The following is a 21,795-nucleotide window of genomic DNA, read 5'->3' as shown; positions in this document are numbered from 1 at the left end:
TTATTCTTTCCCTCAGCTGTCATTTCCCTCCCCCTCCTTTCTCTGGCCATCTCAGCAGTTGTATTAATCACGTTTTCGGTATTTTATGATGCTTTGACATGCTGGGCCTTGCTAATCCAGGAGAGACTGCCCTTCCCAGAGCTAGCCAATCCCTAGAGATACCACACTACTCCCCTGCAAGCATGCCTTTCATATGTAGACCACCCAATCCAAAGCCCATGTCCCCCAGCCACCCTGTGTATTGGGCCCTCACACTCAGGGCCCGTCTCCCCATGCCCTAATCACCCCAGGCCAAGCACCAGACCACTAGGGACAGGCTGTGCACCCTGGAGCCTGCTGAAATTATTCACACCAGTCAATCGTAAACCTGCTTACCCTGCTCGCCCATTCCTTCCATAGAAACCACAATACAGGCCTTGCCCATGCTTTCTCCTTGCTCCCTGTGCCTCCTGACTAGCCCTGGTGCCTCCCCATGTGGCCCTGCATGTGTGGCATGCCCCTTCTTCTTGGACACTGTGAGTAACTATCTTTCCAGTGGCAGTCGTCTCCTGATCTGTTGGCCTCCTCATACCTGAATAATAATAAAACCTACAGTTGAGAACAGCAGTCAGTCAACCGCTGGCCAGTCAACAGCAGGCGTTTAGCAGGACTCAGGTTTGCCACAGCGGAGGGTAAGAGGAATGGAGGCTGGAGCCTGTTCCGAGGGGCTCCTGCTCCGGTTGGCAAGAAGAGAACCTGTGCAGCGAAGCCCTGGAGGACAGCGGGAGGACAGCCACAGTGCGCAAACGAGCCTGCGGGTGGGGAAAGCGGCTTGCACTTTGATCCAGGACCGTGATTCCAGCCAGTTCTGGGAGCCCTGGGAGGCATGGAAGTCTCAAAGTCTCCATTCCTGTTCTGGAAGATGAAGGGGCCACTCAGCTGCTTTCTAAGGTGTCACCCAGGCTCCCGCATCAGCGCGTTAGTCTGTTCCCAGAGATGGGAAGGAAAATAGACAGGTGCCAGAGTAAAGGAGAGGCAAAACTCAGGAGAAGGGACAGAGGTTTCACGGAAATTGATCTTCCAAAAGAAACTGACTTCAAAAGAAAAAGTAATCCAGTGGATTAACAAAACCACGGGTTTCCCAGAGGCACAGTTTGACCCCACAGAGGTTCAGTCCATCCTCCTGTCACCTGACACCTGCCTGCTGGTGCTTCACAGAAGAGTCCTGCCACACGCACATCTGATTTGTGCAAATATGGGCCCAACAGCAACAGCAATAACGGAAACCAATTTTCTTTATGACAAAACACCTACATACAAGGCAACAATTTTGTTTGATGCTTAACTGAAGAAACAGCTCTGTTCTAAGACTAGAGGAGAAGCTGGCTGTGCTGGCCTCCCTGGGAGCGGGGCAGCCTGCCCGAGACAAGGCAGGCCAAGTTCGTGCAGCTGATTTTGCCTGGAATTCAGACTTTAGAACCTGTGTTCCACAGGAGAGGAATTCCATGAAACAGAGGACAGGTTGTTTGGGGAATTAAAGTTTCTGGTTTTCAGTAACAATAATAGTAATTCCCACAATATTCTTATTATCACACTCATTATTATCATTATACATAACGTTATTCTCATAATTATTATTCTAAGAGTAATAATCATAATTATTATTCTAATTGACAGCCAACATTTACTGAGCGTTCACAATGTGCTCGGCCCTGTTTTAAATGCTTGACATGTACTCGCTCACTTAATCCGCGCAGCAACCCTCCAAGGCAGATTCAAGGAGTTAATATTTACAAAGTGAGTAAACACTTTATAAGTGCTCATTAAATAAATAAATAAACGAATGAGTGAATAACTAACTAACCATGTGAATGCATGAGTAAAATTCCCATTTTAATTCCTGTTTCATGGAGCAGAAAGCTAAAGTACTTGGCGCAGGCTCCCATGAGCAGCAAGGTGGAGGGGGAACTGTTTCTTCCACCACCTGATTCCTCTGTTCATCTGTAGCATCGCAGGGCAGGACGCTTACTCACAGGCTGCGGAAGCACACGTTTGGGACAGAATAACTCGGCTTTGAGTGAGCTACCTTGTAACCACAGCTCTGGGTGACAGCTTGTTCTTCTCTTTGTGACAACGACCCTGAAACACAGCACTATTCTAAGAATATTTGTGAATCAGGACTGGGTGGTGGTTAAAGGGCTACAGTAGTGCACAGCGTTCTCTATCTGTACAGGTGGGCTCTGATTCTCAATTTTCTCGTCTGTAAAATGGAGATAATTACACTTACTCTGCAGAGGTAGAGATAATATAATAAAGTGACTGATATACAGTATAGGCTCAGAAAACAGTCATTACTGATGCTGTTTTAATTATGGAATACCTAAGATGATTGATTATCTGCCAAATGTTGTGGTTCTTCACTTTGCCGGAAGGGAGCCACGAGTCCTTTTAAGAACCTGACGAAAGTTATGGATCCAAGGTACCTCTACACGTACATACAATATTTTGGGTATGATTTCATAGTAGGGGCGCCAAATAAAATAGAAGATGCCCAGTTGCATTTGAATTTCAGATCATCAGTGAACAATTTTTTAGTACAAGTAAATCTCTAATATTGCATAAGTCATACTTATACTAAGAAATTTTTCATTGTTTATCTGAAATTCGAATTTAACAGGGCATCTGGTGTTTTTATTTGCTAATTCTGGCAACTGTATTTCATAGGCTACTTTGAGAAGTGAGGAAGATTATAACCCCTTCCTTAGGGAAACATATGCACGTGCACACACACACACGAGCGAGCACCCATGCACGCACACCCACAGAATTTTGCGTGTTTCTGGGAGTGCTGTTTTGGTGGATTCTTACTCACCAGGAGTCTTCGTCTCGTTGGGAATCAGACATCGCACAAAGTGAGGGTGAGTGCTCCTTAAATTCGTCATCAACTTGTTTAAATTTTCCTAGGACACAAACCAGAACAAGCACATTTATTTTAGCAAATGCCATCTCACTGGGCAGAAAAACCACCCAAAGTGGAAGCAGCGGGAACACCAACCCTGAACACAGCCGACACGGTCTGGAAGGAGGACCCCTTCTTCTTCCCGCCCTTCTTGCTTCCCCCAGAGTCACCTAGAGACAGAGAGACAGAGGGTGTGTCAGATGCGGCCCCAGACACAGTTTTTCTAAACCACCCTTCCCTGAAACGGGAGTTTTGGTTTTCTTTTGACATAACAGGGCTGAGCATTGCTTGTTTGTTTGTTTTTACCATGTCTCCAAACTACTCAGCTTTGGGACCGTTCATCGTTATCGCTGAGGGAATGGGGTGAGGTGGGACGTGGGTGGCATTTAACTAGGAGTATAACTTAGACTCTCAGTATCAAAGCGGAATCTTGTCCTTTGGAAATCAGACATGAAAGACTCCTGAACAGTTGGCAAGGATCAGACATTCCCCTTGATGACAGCAGTTTCTTTCATGAGTTTCCTTCCTTTTATTCTGAGTCCCCAATTGTCTTTTAATGAGGAAGTAACTGGAAATGACACAACTGAAGTTTCTCAAGAATATTCTGCAAGTAAATGTTTTTTTTCTTATCTAAAAGAAACAACCCAAGCGGCCGTGCTGTGCTGGTGGCCCATATACTAAAAAACAGAGGCAGATTGGCATAGATGTTAGCTCAGGGCGAATCTTCCTCTGCAAAAACCAAAACAAAATGAAACATTAAAGAATGTGGTATTGGCTATCGTGTCCACCCAGAGGCCCTGTTTACCTCCATAGAACTCAATCTCTTAAGGCAGACCAAGAAGAGGAGAAAGAAAAATGGAGATCAGAGCCAGACAAATACATTAAGCTCCACCTGAAGCTCATGTTCGACTACTGGTTCTTCATGAGCAGCTTTGGGTTGTGAGTAATTACACAGAACTTTCCACAGGAAAAAAAAAAAATTCACCTGCTTCTGCACCAGCATAGTTGGAAAAAAGGAAGGAGAGTAGCTTCAGCGAAGACTTCTGGTACAGCCCGACCACAGTCTCGTTCAGGGGGTCCTTGTTCTTGTCAAGCCAGCCGGCAATGTTGTAGTCCACGGTGCCAGCATAGTGGATCAGCGAGAAGTGGGCCTCAGCTTTGCCTTTGGTGGGTTTAGGCTTCTGGAAATTGCTGGACTTGCCCAGGTGCTGGTCATATAGCTTGTTCTTGAAGGAGGTGTCTGTGGCCTTGGGGAACATGCACTCCTCTTCCAGGATGGAGAAGATGCCCATAGGCTGGAAGGAGGAAAACAGACTATGCCTCAGCATTTAATATCATATCCCAGTGACTCCACTGTCTACAGGAGCCAAAGGGAACTTCTTTGGTGCAGTCCCTCTGTTACTAGGAGCATTGGCATATAAGCACTCTAAGAACAAGCCTGTCGGTCTGCTTGGTGTGATGACAGGACGGTGTTAGACATATAGTATGTGCTTAATTAATATTTGTTGAACAGAAGAATGTGGGGGGCTGGCCCCATGGCCAAGTGGTTAAGTTGGCGCGCTCGGCTTCGGCAGCCCAGGGTTGCACCGCTTTGGATCCTGGGCGCGGACCCAGCACTGCTCATCAGGCCATGCTGAGGTGGCATCCACACAAAGCCAGAAGGACCCACAACTAGAATATACAGCTATGTACTGGGGGGCTTTGGGGAGAAGAAAAAAAAAAAGAGGAAGGTTGGCAACAGATAGCTCAGGTGCCAATCTTCAAGAAAAAAAAAGAAGAACATAGAATGAAATTATGTGCCTATACAAGTAGCTCACTTTTAGCAATAGGTTTACAAAAAAAATGTAAAGGTACATACTCAGCCATAAAGTAATCTGAGTAAAACTTTAAACAATAATGTCTGGCTTTCTCAGTAGCCGCCTTAAGTAGATCTACCCATTCCAACAGGATCAGTGGTCAAAATGTTATGAGAATTCTTTTTTTAAAAGTTCATGTCATCTGCTGTTTTCATAGTAACGTTCCTCTAAGAACCCCACTGCTCCATGGTCCTTCCTCCATGGATCTTTGGACAAATCAGATAGGCATGAAATGCCACAGTCCCCACTGGTCTCCTATCCACATTCTTGGGGATAACTGAGCCCTTGGATCTTAGCCACATAAGCACCTCTTTAGGTGTCTGAACGGATGCTGGGTGCTTTCCAAACACTTAGCCTTTCTGCACAAGGGGATTCAGCTACCTGGAGGCTCACAGGCTGGGAGAGTGGGGTTAGGGACACCGTCTGTTAGCAGGGAAGACTTTGAGCAAAGAGGTGATGGTCCCAACCAAGGAGGAGCTGTCCCGGGGGACCAGCATTTATTTCTCTACCTTCTCGATGAGCTCAATGCAGGCAGCCAGGTCCATGCCGAAGTCGATGAACTCCCACTCGATGCCCTCCTTCTTGTACTCCTCCTGCTCCAGCACGAACATGTGGTGGTTGAAGAACTGTTGCAGTTTCTCGTTGGTGAAGTTGATGCACAGCTGCTCCAGGCTGTTGAACTGGGTGTTTCAGATGCCAAAGAGTTGGAGTGAGTTTGGAAAACCCAGTGGGGATTCAGCAAAGCAGACACAAACTGGAAGGGCTGTTTTAGACTAGTCCTTTAGCCAAACAACTCACATCAAAGATCTCAAAGCCAGCGATGTCCAAGACCCCGATGAAGTACTGCCTGGGCTGCTTGGTGTCCAGCTGCTGGTTGATGCGGGCGACCATCCAGAGGAACATCTTCTCATAGACGGCTTTGGCCAGAGCACCCACAGAGTTGGTCACCTTGAAGAAGGATCAGTCACTCAACCCTCCAATTAGTGTTTTTATGGTTATATTAAGTTGAAACATATGAAATTGATGTCTTGAAGGTCAAAAGCAGTTGGAGATGGGCAACTTCATACAGTCCACCCTAATATTAAATATTTCTTGAGGTGTTTGCCAACTCGTGATGTTCCTCTTTCTCTGGGAATTATCCTATTTACCGAGATAGTTGTCTAACAACCATGGTTATAACACGTGACTCTAGCCCATGGCCATACTTCACTGAACCAGACATGGACATTTGATCCAAGTTGGATTAAACAGAGGGTCTCGCCTGAGAGTCTGCAGTTGGGATCAAAAGACCTTGGTCTCAGGCTCAGGGTGAGGCTGGAACCATGGGAGCTACGGGGTGGCCACAGCTGGAAAGATGGTGAAAGCTTATCTGCCTAATGAGGACACAACAGAGAAGGAGAGAGAGGACAGCCCATGGAGCCCCACAGAAGGAGGTGGAGGGAAGCTGCCTGGCTCCAGAGGGCTCATGGCACCCAGTGGACACTCCTTAATTCAAATACCTTGAGTTATCCCTGAGGTCTAAGAGTAAATTCCCCCTTAATCCTGAAGCCAGTTTCATGTGTATTTCTAATACCTGCAACTGAAAGAACTTTAAGATGATGGTTAAAATAGCAAAATGCCTGAGCCAATTGGATTCACAGCATCTCCATTACCTGCTGGACATTTTGCCCTTTAGTGACATATTCATTCCCAACCTTCACCCTTGGACAGCACAGGCCTTTCAGCATTTCTGCAGAATTCAGACCCATCAAGTATCCAGCTTTGTCAGCCACTGAAGGAAGAGGAAAAACAGCATCACATAAAAACAGCAGCTGATAAAGTGTCCAATCAGGCCCTGGGTCCTCCTAAGAGTGTTTTCTATAACCCTTTCTGATGTTTTTATGTTTTCTTATGTGAACCAGGCCTGGACTTGTCCAGTGAAGCTTCAATCCCACAGTCCAGGGTCCCAGGTTTTCGAGAACTTTCAATTTGTGTTTTAGATGCAATCTTTAAATATAGGTTGATCTTGACCTACTGATATTTAAATTTCACTAAAAAAAGATAGAGATACATGGTAATATTGGAGTCTGATAATATAACAAAATGGTTTATAAGTAAAGGAGGCACCATTTACACAATTAACAACATAGGTTAAGCACCTTCCTAATTTGTGCAAGATGAGAAAAAAGTACAAAACCTTGTCCCAGGCTTCACGTTTTTGGAGATGGTCAAAGGCAGTTGAATATGGGCAATTTCATATAGTTCACTGGGAGTTCTGTTGACTTTCGGATGGACCTGGCTCCCTACATTGAGTTCATTGAGAAGGTAGAGAAATGCTGCTCCCCAGAGACACCTCCTTGGTTGGGACCAGCACCGTATTGCTGGTTGGAGAGACAAGTTAACGAAAAGCCAGGGCAGCACCAGTTAAGCACTTAATAAGAGGCCAAATGCATGCTTTACTCTTTGCTCAAACTCTCCTATTCCTGCTTTGCCCTTTTAGGCGGATGGCACCACTATCCTCCCAGTCACTTAAACTTGAAAGCGTGGGATGATTACATCCTTCCTTCTCACCCCTGACATGCCTCTGTTCAGACAGGCACCAAATCCTGCTCATTTCATCTTCACAATAGCTGGCATCTCCATTGTTTTTAAGAGTTATGGACTCAGATAGTGGCAGAAAGCCTGGGCTCTAGGGTCAGACTGCCTGGGTTCAGATATTTTTTTTTTTAAGATTTTATTTTTTTCCTTTTTCTCTCCAAAGCCCCCCAGTACCTAGTTGTATATTTTTAGTTGTGGGTCCTTCTAGTTGTGGCATGTGGGACGCCGCCTCAGTGTGACTTGAGCCCCCCGGTACATAGTTGTATATTTTTAGTTATGGGTCCTTCTAGTTGTGGCATGTGGGACGCCACCTCAACGTGGCTTGATGAGCAGTGCCATGTCCGTGCCCAGGATTCGAACCGACAAAACACTGGGCCGCCTGCAGCAGAGTGCACGAACTTAACTACTTGGCCACGGGGCGGCCCCACTGGGTTCAGATTTTGGTTTTGCTGCTTCTTTTTTTTTACTCAACTTTCCTTCCTTCCTTCCTTCCTCCCTCCCTCCCTCCATCCCTCACTCCCTCTTTCTTTTGTTTTGCAAGGAAGCATTTGCTCTTAGCTAACATCTGTTGCCAATCTTTCCTCTTTTTTTTCCCTTCCCAAAGCCCCAGTGCATGGTTGTATAGCCTAGTTGTAAGTCCTTCTGTGTGAGCTGCCACCACAGCATGGCAACTGACAGATAGGTGGTGTGGTTCCGTAACCAGGAAGCGAACTCAGGCAGCCGAAGTGGAGAGCATGGAACTTTAACCACTAGGCCATCAGGGCTGGCTCTGGTTTTGCTTCTTTATGCCTCAATTTTATGACTTGTAAACTGGGGGATGGTGACAGTACCCCACTGATTGGGTTGTGAAGTGGGCCTGGTGCATTGCAAGCACTCAGCAAATGTTAGCTTGGATTGGTATCATCAGCAGAGGAGCTCAGATCCAATTACTGCCCCCACCTTTCCCTTTTCCAGGCTTTCTCTGCTCCTAAACACTGAACACATAGCTATCAGGGCTGGAAGAGGGCCTGGGACTCTGCCATGATAAATTTCAATACGGTCCACCCTTGCTGAGGAGCCTGATACATTTTTTCCAAGGTTCTACACTCTTGGTGAGGCTGCTCACAGATTAATTCCATGTTGTCACACGTACTTCTCCTGCTACTTGGAGGGTCCATGGCTTCCAGTGCCTACTACACACATTCTAAACCATTTATCCTAGCACTCAAGGCCTTCCCAAACTGATGCCAAAATAATCACTTTTTAATTCTCATCTTTTACAAATCCACTACATGTATCCTCTTCTGTAGTCAAAGTGGACCACTCTCTGCTCCTCAGTCCCCATCACATTCCTTCCTCTGCCCTCTTGCTCATGCTGTTCCTTCTGCCTAGACTGCACTCTCTCTCCCACCTTTAGAATCCCACCCATCCTTCAAAATCCATGTCAGTCCCTCCCTTTCCACAGGAAGCCTTCCTTGATTACCCCAGTCAGAAGTGCTTCCTGCTGTGAACACTGAGTTCCTCTCCTGTTTCTTAGCATGCACCACTGTGATAGGCAGGATTTCAAGATGGCACACAAGATTTGTGCCCCCTGGTGTACATTTCCTGTATAATCTCCTTCACTTACGTGATGAGGTTACTAGTCACTTGATTTTGAGTTAATAAAAAGAGAGATTATCAGGCTGGCCCAGTGGCATAGTAGTAAGGTTCAAGTGCTCTTCTTCAGCGACCAGGTGTTCAGAGGGTCCAATCCTGGGTGTGGACCTACACACTGCTTATCAAGCCATGCTATGGTGGCATCCAACATACAAAATGGAGGAAGATTGGCACAGATGTTAGCACAGTGACAGGATGGTGAGATCATCCAGGTGAGAGTCATGGGGAAGAGTATTTGTACACCAGTCCTTGGTTCAGGGTCAAGTTCAACAGGTGTCAGAGTGGAAGAGACAGCGATGGGAGGAAGACACCTAGCTGCCACCTTACCAAAGGCCTTGTCCTAGGCTGGGGTGATGAGGACAGTATTCTGGATATTGATATTGATATGCACAGAGAGAAAGTGAGGTTCACTTACTCATAACCTCTCATAAATGTCCACCTTACAATAACAGGGAAACTGTGATGGTGAGAGGTGCAGAGTGGAGAGTGATTATTCAGTTTTGAGAACAGTGCTTTCTGTATTCCAAGGATTTACCACAATAGGAATCCTTAACTGAGTGAATGGACTTCCCCAGTGCATGCACAATGAGCTTTAGACAACCCAAATTCGGTTTGTACAACTTTGGAAGAGCAGCTCTTGACATGAATACAAGTTTCTGTCATAGGGCCCAGTCACTTGTGAACAGAGCTGGAGAGTCAAAGCCAGTCCCCTTCCCAGATGCGGTTACCTTCTGTGCCGTCTGGCTCTGCCTGTTCCTCACGCTGCTTCTGCTTGAACTTCATATTCCCATAATGCATCACAGCCCCCGTGAGCTTGTAGATCCCAACTTTCTCCTCTGAGCTGAAGCCCAGGATGTCAATGGCATTCTGGGAATTAAAAAAGGACAGCCATCACACTAGGACCCAGGGAGCCAAGTGCAGCTATTTCCTGGTAAAGACTTCACCTTCTTGTATAGCATTTTCCTAAATAAGTGGATGACAGGTGGGGTATGGTAAGTTAGGAGTTAAAAACCATTCCTTTAACGTGTTTGTGTGGGTGGGTGGAGACTGTGAAGAAAATGTGAATAATCTGCTTTCTTCCATCCAATAAGAACTGATTATAATCTTTTCCCACTGTACATAGATTTGGGGCTGTTTTCTAGATGAAGCATTGAGAACCATTGTGGGGCACTGGGAGAAGGAGGTCTCATGGATAGTATTTGAGAAATTGTGTTCAATAGCTTGAGAGTTTGGCATTGTGATCCAGGAATTCCAGTGTTGTTCAGAATTGAGACAACATGGCATCACAGAATATTAGAACTGGAAGTGAAGATTACTGAAGGAAATATCATCATTTTTCAAATGAGAAAGGAGTAAACTTTTGCAGAGTCCCGCTATGTGCTAGGCAAGGGGTTAGGCACCATCCATGTGTCATTTCACTAAATACCTATAAGAAGCCTATACGGGTACAGATTTTTCTAAATTTCCAGGTGAAGAACTGATATCCTAAGAGGGTAAGTCACCTGCCCCATGTCATGCAGGCAGAATGTGATAATATTGGGACTGGAACTTGCACTGGGTCCCTTAAAAGCCTACAGCAGGTGCTGGTCTGGTTTTATAATCACTTGTTCCATCTTCCACCACAAAGCTTTCAACTAGAAAATCCTCTGGGATATACATGTTGATGGGTAGCAGGGTTTGCAGCCTGAGCCTAAGCAATGTCTATTGGTAGGGCTGGAACACCTCTAGACCTGTCTGGTGAGCTGGTGGGACAGACCCAGTAGGTCAGTATCAGCATGGTATTGAAGTGAGGCATTCTTGGCGTGGCGCCTTCTTTTGGGTGAAGAAGAATCCATGCCAGGAGCTGACCAAGGGGAGGAGATTCTGAGGCCTTGATGGCCCCCCTTGAATCCATATCCCACCCTGGCAGATGCAGATATGTGTCCCAAAGAGGGGTCACTGTAGGTTAAAAGAAAAAGAACTTCCACTAAATGCTGAAAGGAACCAGGGGAAAGCAGTACCATCTAGGGAGCCTCTCGGAGAACACAGTCCTTGGAGAAGGAAGCAATCCCCCTCTACCTGGCCGTAAGCCATAGCTTAGGAAAACCCCACGACAGAGATGAACAAGAGCAGCCCCTGACAGCAGGGCATGTACGGTGAGGACTTGAGACACCTTTGGTGACTTTTAGAATTACGTACGAGGGCCTCTCTTGAGGGCTGTAGGCCCTGCATCGGTCATTAACTAGCCCTTTCTGTACTCATCAGTTAGGAAAGGCTGGGGAATCCTGGTTAAAAATACGTAATGACTAGACTTAAGTTAACTGAAGCTTATTTGATCGCGAAAATTTTCTACTTGCCTTAAAACAATTAGTGTCACCTGGAAATGTCACAAAATGAAGGCCAAGAAGCCAGGGACTGGGCAATGTCCCTGGGATGTTGGACAAGACCCCTTTCTACAAGCTCTTGCCCTTCTGTGAGGGCGGAGCTAGCAGGGGTGGAGGTTAATTGCGCAGAGATGGTGTATTTTAGTTAAAAATGCAAGTTCTGGGGTTGGGCAGAGCTGGGTTCAAACACTCCGTCATTTACAAGCTATGTGTCTTCCAGCAGATTATGTATTATTTATAAGACTCAGCGTCCACCTGTGTGAAAGGGGGGCAATGGTGGACCTATCCCGGAGGGCTTTTTGAGGCTAACTGAGAAAATGCAGTTCTCAGTTCCTAGTATATGCAAGTGCTCAGCACATTTAGTTATTACTATTATTATTAGAATTATTGACCCTGCAGACACTCCCCAAAGCCAAAGGCCAGAGGCCTGACCTGCCTGCAGAGGAGGTGAGTGTAGAGGTGAGCTCGAGGTGGTGGGTAGCAGGAGGAACAGAGCAGCTGTACAGAGTGGGGTTGTTTTTTTTTCTGCTTTATATTTTGCTGTATTTTCTAAATTTTCTTCAAGAACTGTGTAGATGGTTTTATAACCTGAAAACTTCCAACAAAACCTTTAAAAACCTTATATACGAAAAATTGACTCTAATTAAAATGCTAGAGAACAGCCTGAAGGCCTGCCTTGGAGAACTTTCTGTATTCCTATTTTGGAGTCTCCTGCAGCGGAGTTGAGTGGAGAGGGGTGCAATCTGTACTAATTCTCTGAGATATCGGGTCTAATTGCTTAGCATCTCTGCATCCTAGTTTTCTCATTAGATCACTAAGGTGCCTCACAGATCATAAACTCGGTATGCCTGTGCTTAAATAAAAAATAAATAAATGAATAAACAAAATGCTTACATCAGTCGCCAACAGCTCCTCACTGTCATCAATGCTGGCCACGGTGACCTCTCCTTGGCTCACGAAGGGGAAGTCAAAGGGATTGGTTGAGATCAGAAGCAAGTCTGAGAGACACGAAGATCCCTTTAGCATTTTATGCACAACTTACTCTGGGGCTTTTATCCAACGTGACTGGTTTGGAAGATGAGAATGATACCCTAAGAACTTACCAATTAGTTCTGGCTTCTTGTTTGACATGATTTGGTAAAATATATGATAACTTCTCTCACTGGATAGCTGAAATGTCACTCTGGATTTTTCTAAGAGATCTAAAGTAACAAAAAATCATGTGATTTCAGGTGCCGGAGATACCTCTGATGCCGAATACCAGCATGCCCAATAGAATGTTTGGACTCACAGGTTTCAATGTCTGCTGATGCCAGCTTTCCCGTCGCTCCAAAATGAATCCGTATGAACTTCCCCTATCCAATGGCAGATTGACAAACACCTCAGTTATTTTATTTATATGGTGCTGTGGCTGGCCTCTGTTAGGTACTACCACAGATGGGCGGGAAGTGTAGGGTCAGGGAAGAAGTGATACCGGAAGCATGAGGACCTCCCTTCTCTTGGTTTGCCTGGTACCCAGAGTCCCCAAGCTAGGCCAGCCAAGACTCACGTAGCTGTAGTCAGAGTGCCTGGCTCTGTTCCTACAGCTCAAGAGATGCCCAGATCTCTGCTTGGGACCGCCTCATTCCAGACTGTCTCTTTGGTTTTTATCCTGCTCTCTTGTACTTGGATTCTCAAAACCTTTATAACACCTTTGAATTGATAGCCTGGATGGACCATCTCTCTGACTTCTTTTTTGCATCTGGGTGTTACTTCTGAGATTTCTTGCCTCAGTTTCCCTTACCGCTTACTACACGCAAACCTAGTTCTCAGCCTCCCAAATGACTCACTCAGGGTCCAGGTTCCCCTGTTTTTGGGGATCGAGAGGTGAAATTTTATATGTGTGTGTGTGTGTACACTCCCTTCTTACATTACTCACTTACTTGGTCTCTATCACACTGTGAGCATACCTAAGGACAAAAAAAAAATGCTGCCTTACTTGTTCACCCACAGAATCTGGAATGTAGTGCGTACTCAATAATATTCTCAATATTTCTGAATGAAGCCTAAAAAGAGTTAGGAAAGGCTCAGTGGAGGTATGTGTAAATTTTAAGTGTTTGGTCTTCAGGATTTTTAGCTGCTTAATGGAAGATGATAAAAGTCATTCTTAACTTGCACATGTTTGGAGGGTGGAAGGTAGACAGAAAAATCAGAATGACCGTGATTTCTAGGTCAGGGCCAAGAGGAGAGACCTATGAACTAAATCGGTGGGAGTGAAAACATGGAGTGCCTGAAGGCATTGTCTTCCACTTTAAGCTGGTGCCTAGTTAGTGCAGTAACTAACTTGTCTAAGCAGGTGTAACATATCCCTGCTGTGTAACATGCATCCAGATCCTCCACACGGAAGAGTTTAGTTGTGCACCTGGAAAGACAGATGTGCAAATGGACAATGTATAGGGGACCAAAGGAAAGAAAGAAAGGTCAAAGCTTAGAGCCACAGTCTTCGATGGATGTATCTACTTTCTCATCAGTGACCATTTTATCTTTGAGAGGTGACAATAAAATGCAAGCTTGCAATTACCAGCTCCTGAGACATGTGAAGTTCTGATGCACTTTTGCAACTACAGGCATAAATGATGGCTTGACCTCAGGGTACTTACTCTACTGGCCAGTGGAATTAGGTAGAAGGCTGGATGTTTGTTTGTTTGCCAGTGTGGAAGTAAATGCCTCTTTGGTGGAACTAATCCAAAGTGAAATGTTGGAGGATGGAACACATCTTCAATATCTTCAATATCAACTTACTCCTGATTTTTGAGCTCTTCTGCTTTCACCAGGTTTTCCCTACTCCCAATGCCTCCTGACTCGGAGGAGTTCAAATCCACTAACTTAATTCACGCTAAAGTTTCTGTGGCTAACAAGCCCATGGATATTGCTCAACAGACTTCGGCATCTTAAAACGTTCCCACCTAGAGAGATCAATTTTAGCATTAGGGAATCACTGTGATTTCAGGATGCTCTGAGGTGATGCTGACCAGCTGGGAGGGACAGCTAGGTCTTCCCTCTGCCGGGCACAAGCCAACACATTCTTCAAAGTGTATCAGACTATCAGTTGGGTAGAGTGACCTGAATTGCTTGGTGGTGGAATAAGGCCAGGTATATTCTAGTTTATGCGACATTTGAGGAAAAGATTTAATTATTGGGGATGGTTGAAAATTGGACTGGGTCTTACAAATCTTGATGAGTTGTCATTCCTCACGGTCTTGGCATTTCCAAAGGCCTCCAGCAAAGGGTTGGCCTGGATGATCTGATCCTCCAGGGTCCCCTAATAATACACAAGAAGAGGAAAAGAGAGGACTTAGGACTTCTGAAGTAGCCCATTGATGACTCAGAAGTGTGGGTGCTCTGGGCAGGGTCCAAGGAGAGATGTGGACCAGCCCAGCCTGGTAGCCAGTGCAGAGGTGCCCAACTCCCCCCAACCCCTCCCAGCTGAGCAGTCTTCAAGGTCCCATCCTAGGGAGGGTCTTGTTAGTATAGCATCAAAGTAACTTCTGGCCACACCAGATTCCGGGCTCCATCTTGATTTCTCAGACTGTCTTTCTTCTCTGATAATATTTCATCATAAATCATGGATTTGTACAATATATACCTCTGTTACTGCATGCATCATGACCCATCTAATACAGATATTTGGGTTCAGAAGTATAAATAGAATGTGGGCAATGAAAGTCACCCAAGAGATCACATGATAGAAACAGTGGTTCTCAACAAAAATTTTACGTAGCAAAAAATATTTCATCAGAATTATTGCTCAGAAGTACCTATAGAAAACAGAGTTTTCACCCTCATCCCCCATGATTGCTTCTCTTTCTGGCTCCAGAGCAGTTTGGCAACTACTGTCCAGCCACTGGTTCTCAAAGCATGATCCCTGGACCAGCAGCATGAAAGTGGGAACATGTTAGAAATGCAAAATATCAGGATTGTGAATGTGAGATAGGAATTTCAACCAGAAATTCTGGGCCTGGGGCACAGCAATCAGTGGTTAACAAGCTTGCCTGGTGATTCTGATGTGCTCTCCAGTTTGAGACCCGCTGGCCTAAACCATTCCTTCTCCAGAGGAGGTCGTGGAGTTGCTCAAGGTCTCTCGGTATTACTGATGGAGCTGGTGCTACAGGCTGAGTCCACTGGGTGGGACCACTTCCTGCCTTGCCCCATAAGCACTCGTGGGGCAAGTCCTTGTGCTGTGCATCTCCGCTGAGCACAAAGCCCTGCATACGCTTGGTGCTCACCTGGATTTCAGTTATACTTATTCTAGCCAGCCTCTGGGTGCAGGGAGCTGCTCACCTGCATTTTGCCTGGCTGCTGCTCCTTCTTCTTGTCTCCAGTAACTGCAATTGTTGCAAAGTACTGGATGACACGCTTGGTGTTCACAGTCTTCCCAGCCCCAGATTCTCCGCTGCCAATTTAAAAGTAAGTGCGATCAAGCAGAGTAGAAGGGACGGCCCTGGCTTCCAAGTCATCATGGTGCAAACACGGTTACTCACGTGATGAGGATGGACTGGTTGTCTCGATCTAGAAGTGCAGAGGGAAGCAAAATGAAATAAATAAACAACAAACAGGCAGAATATAAAAACTGGGCAACATTAGGGGTGGTTAGCATACATGGGTTCTAGTTCTGGCTTTGCCATTAATGGGTGGTGTGATGATTTCAGCATCTCTAATCTTCTTTGAAACATTTTGTGCGGATTTCCCAAACGAGGGATGTGTGACGTGGGCAGCATGGGAGGTGAACAGGGAATCCCCCAGGATGAAAGCTACTCTTGTTCACAGACCTTTAACTCTTCCCCTGCACTTTCTCATTTCCCTTTTTAATAAAGAAGGCAAGTCTCAGACTCGGAGCTTGTAAAGCCTAACTCCCAGTACCTCAGAATGTGACCTTATTTGGAAATAGGGTCATTGTAGATGTAATTAGTTAAGGGGAAGTCATCCCGGAGTAGGTGGGCCACTAATCCAATATGACTGGTGTCTTTGTAAAAAGGGAAATTCAGAGACAGATGCACACAGGGAGAACACCTTGTGAAGATGAAGGTAGAGATCAAGGTGATGCTTCTAGAAGCCAAGGAACACCAAAGATTGCCATACCACTAGAAGCTAGGAAGGGGAAGGAAGGATTCTCCTGAAGTTTTCAAAAGCAGCGTGGTCCTGCCAACACCTTGATTTAGGATTTCTGGCCTCCAGAACTGTGAGACAATAAATTTCTGTTGTTTTTAAGCCATCTGCTCTGTGGTACTTTGTTACAGAGGCCTAGGAAACTCTTACAAACAGTGATATTAACCTTCCTTTTTGAAGCTGATGTTACTTCAGCCAATTTTAAGAAAAATATTGAGTATTCAGAAATAATTAGGATGATGAAGGTGAGACCAGAATGACTGAAGTTTGGGCAACGTTGTACTAGATGACATGTAAGCATCATCAGATCTCAGATGCTTGCTTCCACTTCTCGTATCTGTGTCAAGTCAAGTCAGGTGAAAGTTAAACAGACAGAAGCATACTAGCCACGACGGTGTGACAGTAGTACCACATCTCTATTCCCGGGGCCATTCTGGCAACTTAGGGAGGAGAAAGAGGAGCCTGAGATTGGAGAAGAAGACAGGTGAAGCGACATTGCTATGTCTGTTTCTCCAACTTTGCATTCCTAACTGGCTACTAATATAATCTCTCTTCTAAGCACGTCCATGTTGGGGAGTTCTTTGGAGGTGGGGCCAGGGTATCTCTCTATGTTCCACATTCCCCCCAAATAAGCATGTCCTTGGTGTGGTTTCAGTCATGAGCACCGGCCATGCATCGTGACTGGTAATGGAAGATCCTGCACCCCTGGCTTTCCATCATGAAATCATTGGAATCTCTTAAGGTCATTTTGATTATTGCACAAGATGACCGAGGCCTGTGAAGGGCGTGAATAACTAAGAACCAGTCCAGTTAAAGGATTTGAATAATTAACTAAAAACTATTTTAAAAAATTGACTGGAAGAAATTACTCACCAGTCAGCATGAACTGATAGGCGTTGTCAGAGATGGAGAAGATGTGGGGCGGGGCCTCCTGGCGCTTTTTGCCTCGGTAGGCTGTCACCACCTCGGGGTTATACACCGGCAGCCACTTGTAGGGATTGACGGTGACACAGAAGAGACCTGAGTAGGTCTGAGAAAAATCAGAAAATTCAACATGTGGATCTTATTTTTACTCAGAGAGATCAGTGGAATAAAGAGATGTTGAGGAGCGCTCACGTAGATCATCCAGGCTGCGTAGCGCTCTTTGAGGTTGAACAGCACAGCAGGCTCATGCAGGTGAGTCATCATGGCCATGTCCTCTATCTTGTCAAATTTTGGAGGGTTCATGGGGAACACCTGGTCACTGTTCAGAGTCAGTGTCTGGGTATTGAGAGAAAAAGTACGTGATGAGGGGAGAGCTGAGATCCATACCTCACTCTAGTATGCTGGAAGTAGAGAGATGTTGTGGTGCGATTACCCCATTACTATGAATAACTTCATGGATAATTTCCACGCCCAGAGATGATCTGTAAATAACAGTCCTTGATTAATCTAATTCTGGTCAAACTGCACAACCAATTCTAGTCTCATGCCCCCCAGGAGGCATACCATCCTGTGTGCCAGGAGCAGGTTGCAGGTGTACAGAGTGATAGTGCCCTTTAGCTCTGAGGGTGGCCAGTTGGGACTCAGGGTGGCCAAGGCCAGGCCAGGTTGCCTCTGTTTACCCCATTTGCTGTAAATGCTGCGATGAGAAAGGGTTGGGAAGAACTACTCCAATGCATTCTGTGTATTTCCACCTCAATACCTCTGCTCATGTGGGTTCCTTTGTCTGGAATATCTTCATTGAAACGGTGTCTAGAAACCTCCAAAGCTCTTCTTAAGTGTCCCTTCTCTTATGACCCATTTCCTCTCTCCCCTGTCTTTTCAAGCCTTTCATAATTCCTTGTACCTCTGCTCTGATAGTTAAAACATTTGGATTTGGACTTGCAGCATGGTGGATGGCTGAACAATACTTTGAGACTATCACTTAATTTTCTCCTTTCCATTTTTTCCCTTCTTTCTCCCCCATTCAAGCATATAGCTGGCTCTGCACTCTGTTACTCAGGAGAGGTAGAAAATAGGGCAGAAAAGAGAAAGAGCCAATAAGGCTTTCTGGCTTCTGTTTTCTAAAAGCCTAAGTCATTAGAAGAGCTTGGAGGGTTTTACTGAAAAGACAAAAGAAAGAGGATGTGTTGGTGTGGACCACATCTCTTGAGGAAAGGAGACTCTTCCGCCCACTGCCCTACACTAGAGAGAGACACCTTGGGAGATGGAAAAGTCTGTGCATCCTGAATCTTCAGAGACTGGGACTTGTTTCTTAGAAGATCCTCCAGGGAAGCAGTGAGACCCCAGTGTGATATGTGTAAGGTTCTGAAAATATGGCACAATTCTGGTGAGGCCCTAAAAATGACTGAAGAAAATGTATTTCCAGCCCAATGAAGAGAAGCTGAAATCAGAGGTTAAGTTCAATAATAAAAACATAAATAAAAGAAAAATCTATTTGGTATGCCCGAGTTTTTGAACTGAGATTCATATCTGCCATGTACATCTTGCTTCTGACACTAGATGGTAAGCTTTGGGAAAGCAGGTGCTGAGATTTGCTTATATGTGCAAAGTAATGGACACTGTGACCTAAACATAGTGAGTGTTCAGTACATGTTGAATTGAACGGTGCACTGTAATTCTCTGCATTAAACTAGACATTGCCTCCGGAAGTTCCTCTGTAAGTCACCCTGCAGCCTAGAGAGTTATTATTTGCTGGGTCCACCCAGCAGCAATTAGCATCAATCTCTCCTTTAAATAGTCCAACCTCTTCCACCTTCACCTTCCCCTTTCTCCAAAGCAAATATCACAAAAACACTCGAAGCCCAAGTCCTCAGAGAAGCAAAGAGGCAGGAGCAAAGGAGTGTGCAATGATGGTTTTTATCTGCTACTTTACTACAGAACAGATAGATGTAAATTTCCATGGACCATGCAATCTTTAGTATTCCACTCCAAAGAAAAATGAGGACGCCCATCTTAGCAAAGACATCTGAGATCAACACTTACCCGGTCATCGACGGTCTTGACTGTGACTTTGTTGTTTTCCCTGCTCTGGATCATACCTTTCACATACAATTCCTTATCGTCCACTGCAAAGCAGGCTTTCTTAGAATCGAATGGGCGATTTTGAGCCTCGATTCTCTCCTTCTCTGGTTTCCGCAGATAGGGAGCTGCTTCTCCGAAAATAGCCATCTCTGCATCAGAGCTCATGATTGCTGGGGGCTGGGAAGACCAGGGGGGACTTCTGAGTCTGGAGCCTGGGTGACTCTTGAATCTGAAGGGTTCCACCCTGTTATTTCCATTCAGATAGGGGGCCAGATTCAAAAGCTCCCGGGATTAACCTAGCTCCTCAGGAACCTAGGATGAGGTCTAGGGGCTAAGAGAGGGCAAGTGGGAGTGAGGTAAGGAGGATATTTTACTCTAAGACAAAAGTTTGGGGGGGTTGTTTTCACCTCTGAGTGTTGGTTTTGGGAATATCTCTTAGTTCAGCCCCATGTGGGGGAGTCTGAACCAGGAGAGGAAGCCAAGGGGAGCCCAATAAAGAGGCCTCGGGAAGCACTTCCTTAATCACTTCCAAAAGCATCATGTTTGAGCCCTGTGGTCCCGGTGTTGTCCCCAAATGTCTGAAAAGAATTATTGGAATGTTGATAATTCCTAGCAGAAATTTCAGACAGCCCAGTGAAAAGTAATAACTTGAACACAAAGATTGGCTGCACATTTAACTAATGATAGGTAACAAGGTGGTGAGAAGCATTAGGTCCTGGTGTAATGATTGCAAACTTTAACGTGACCAGAATTACCTGGAGGGCTTATTAAAACACAGATTGCTGGGCCCCAACCCCGGAGTTTTTGATTCAGCAGGTCCGGGGTGGGGCCTGGGGATTTGCATTTCCAGTAAGTTCCTAAGTTATGCTGCTGCTGCTGGTCCAAGCACCACATCTGACAACTGTTAGCACAGAGCCTTCCTACTGCAAGTGTGGTCCTTTAACCTGTTGCATCAGCATCACCCAGGAGTGTATTAGAAATGCAGACCCACCATCTCAGACACAGCCCAGATTACGGAATCAGGATCTGCATTTTCCAGGCATGTAGACAAAAGGGAACCCTTCTGCATTGTTGGTGGGAATGTAAATTGGTGCAGCCACTATAGAAAACAGTATGGAGGTTCCCCCCAAAATTAAAAATAGGACTACATGTGATCCAACAATTCTATTTCTGGGTCTTTACCCAAAGAAAATGAAGACACTAACTCAAAAAAAATCTGCACCCCCATGTTCATTGCAGCATTATTATAATAGCCAAGACATGGAAACAGCCTAAGTGTCCACTGATGGATGAGTGGATAATGAAAAACGGACAAAGAAAAAAATATATATATAATGGAATATTACTAAGCCACAAAAAATAGGGAAATCTTGCCATTTGTGACAACATGGATGGAGCTTGAGGGCATTCGGGTAAATGAAATATGTCAGACAGAGAAAGACCATTATATCTCACTTATATGTGGATTCTTAAAAAAGCAAAAAGAGCTCATAGATACAGAGAACAGATTTGGTGGTTGCCAGAGGGGAGAGGTGAGTGAAATGGGTCCAGGGGATCAAAATGTACAAACTTCTAGTCATGAAATAAATAAGTCCTGGGGATGTAATGTACAGCTTGGTGACTGTAGTCAATAATACTGTATTGCATATTTGAAAGTTACTGAGAGGGTAGATCTTAAAAGTTCTCATCACAAGAAAAATAAATTTCCTAAGAATATGTGGTGGGAATAGACAGGGGCCCAGAAGGAACAGACAGGGGATGTCAACTAGGCTTAGTGTGGTGATCATTTTGCAACACATACAAATATAGAATCATTATGTTGTACACTTGAAACTAATAGAATGTTATATCAATTATACCTCAATTAGAAAAAAGAATTATAGGTTAAAAAAAGAATCTGCATTTTAATGAGACCTCAGGTGATTTCTACACATAGTAGAGATGAGAAATACGGGGCCTAGTGCAGGGGTCTCCAAACTTCAGTTGTGTGTAGCAGTGTCAGGGGGTGACAGTGTTTAATTAGATTAATATCTGCCTTATAACTCACAGCCTGATGCGTGTATGTGTGTGGTGTGTAGGAGTTCTCTCTGCCTCTCTCTCTCTCCCTCTCCCTTCCCTACACTCCCACTCATCCTTCCTGTCACCCCGTCCCCAAACCATCCCTCTTTCCAGTTGGCCCTTCTCTTTATGTGTTTTCCCTGCTGACAAGCTGGAAAATCTGGCTTAAAGTCCTGGGACTTAACTTGGTCAAATCACTTAACTTCTCTGGGTCCCT

The 21,795-nt window shown here is 45.2% G+C and overlaps 1 protein-coding gene across 1 annotated transcript in view; it reads right to left on the bottom strand.

Annotated features, from left to right (window-relative positions):
* The window catches only part of LOC124246350 (myosin-13), a 47,689-nt gene extending 28,004 nt beyond the window's left edge, over positions 1-19,685 (bottom strand). Inside the window, exons 1-16 of the mRNA XM_046674410.1 lie at positions 19,482-19,685; positions 17,631-17,774; positions 17,388-17,544; positions 15,890-15,917; positions 15,690-15,801; positions 14,578-14,670; positions 12,661-12,724; positions 12,473-12,571; positions 12,264-12,367; positions 9,735-9,873; positions 6,447-6,565; positions 5,593-5,742; positions 5,304-5,474; positions 3,924-4,233; positions 3,035-3,108; positions 2,852-2,939 (exon numbers count right to left, since the gene is read on the bottom strand). Coding sequence (XP_046530366.1) covers positions 2,852-2,939; positions 3,035-3,108; positions 3,924-4,233; positions 5,304-5,474; positions 5,593-5,742; positions 6,447-6,565; positions 9,735-9,873; positions 12,264-12,367; positions 12,473-12,571; positions 12,661-12,724; positions 14,578-14,670; positions 15,690-15,801; positions 15,890-15,917; positions 17,388-17,544; positions 17,631-17,774; positions 19,482-19,685 — 2,056 coding nt within the window. The remainder of the gene's footprint in view (positions 1-2,851; positions 2,940-3,034; positions 3,109-3,923; positions 4,234-5,303; positions 5,475-5,592; positions 5,743-6,446; positions 6,566-9,734; positions 9,874-12,263; positions 12,368-12,472; positions 12,572-12,660; positions 12,725-14,577; positions 14,671-15,689; positions 15,802-15,889; positions 15,918-17,387; positions 17,545-17,630; positions 17,775-19,481) is intronic.
* Between the last annotated feature and the right edge of the window lie 2,110 nt (positions 19,686-21,795).

The sequence above is a fragment of the Equus quagga genome, chromosome 11, assembly GCF_021613505.1.
Source record: "Equus quagga isolate Etosha38 chromosome 11, UCLA_HA_Equagga_1.0, whole genome shotgun sequence".
NCBI lineage: Eukaryota > Metazoa > Chordata > Mammalia > Perissodactyla > Equidae > Equus > Equus quagga.
This window is presented reverse-complemented; position numbering and strand designations above follow the sequence as displayed.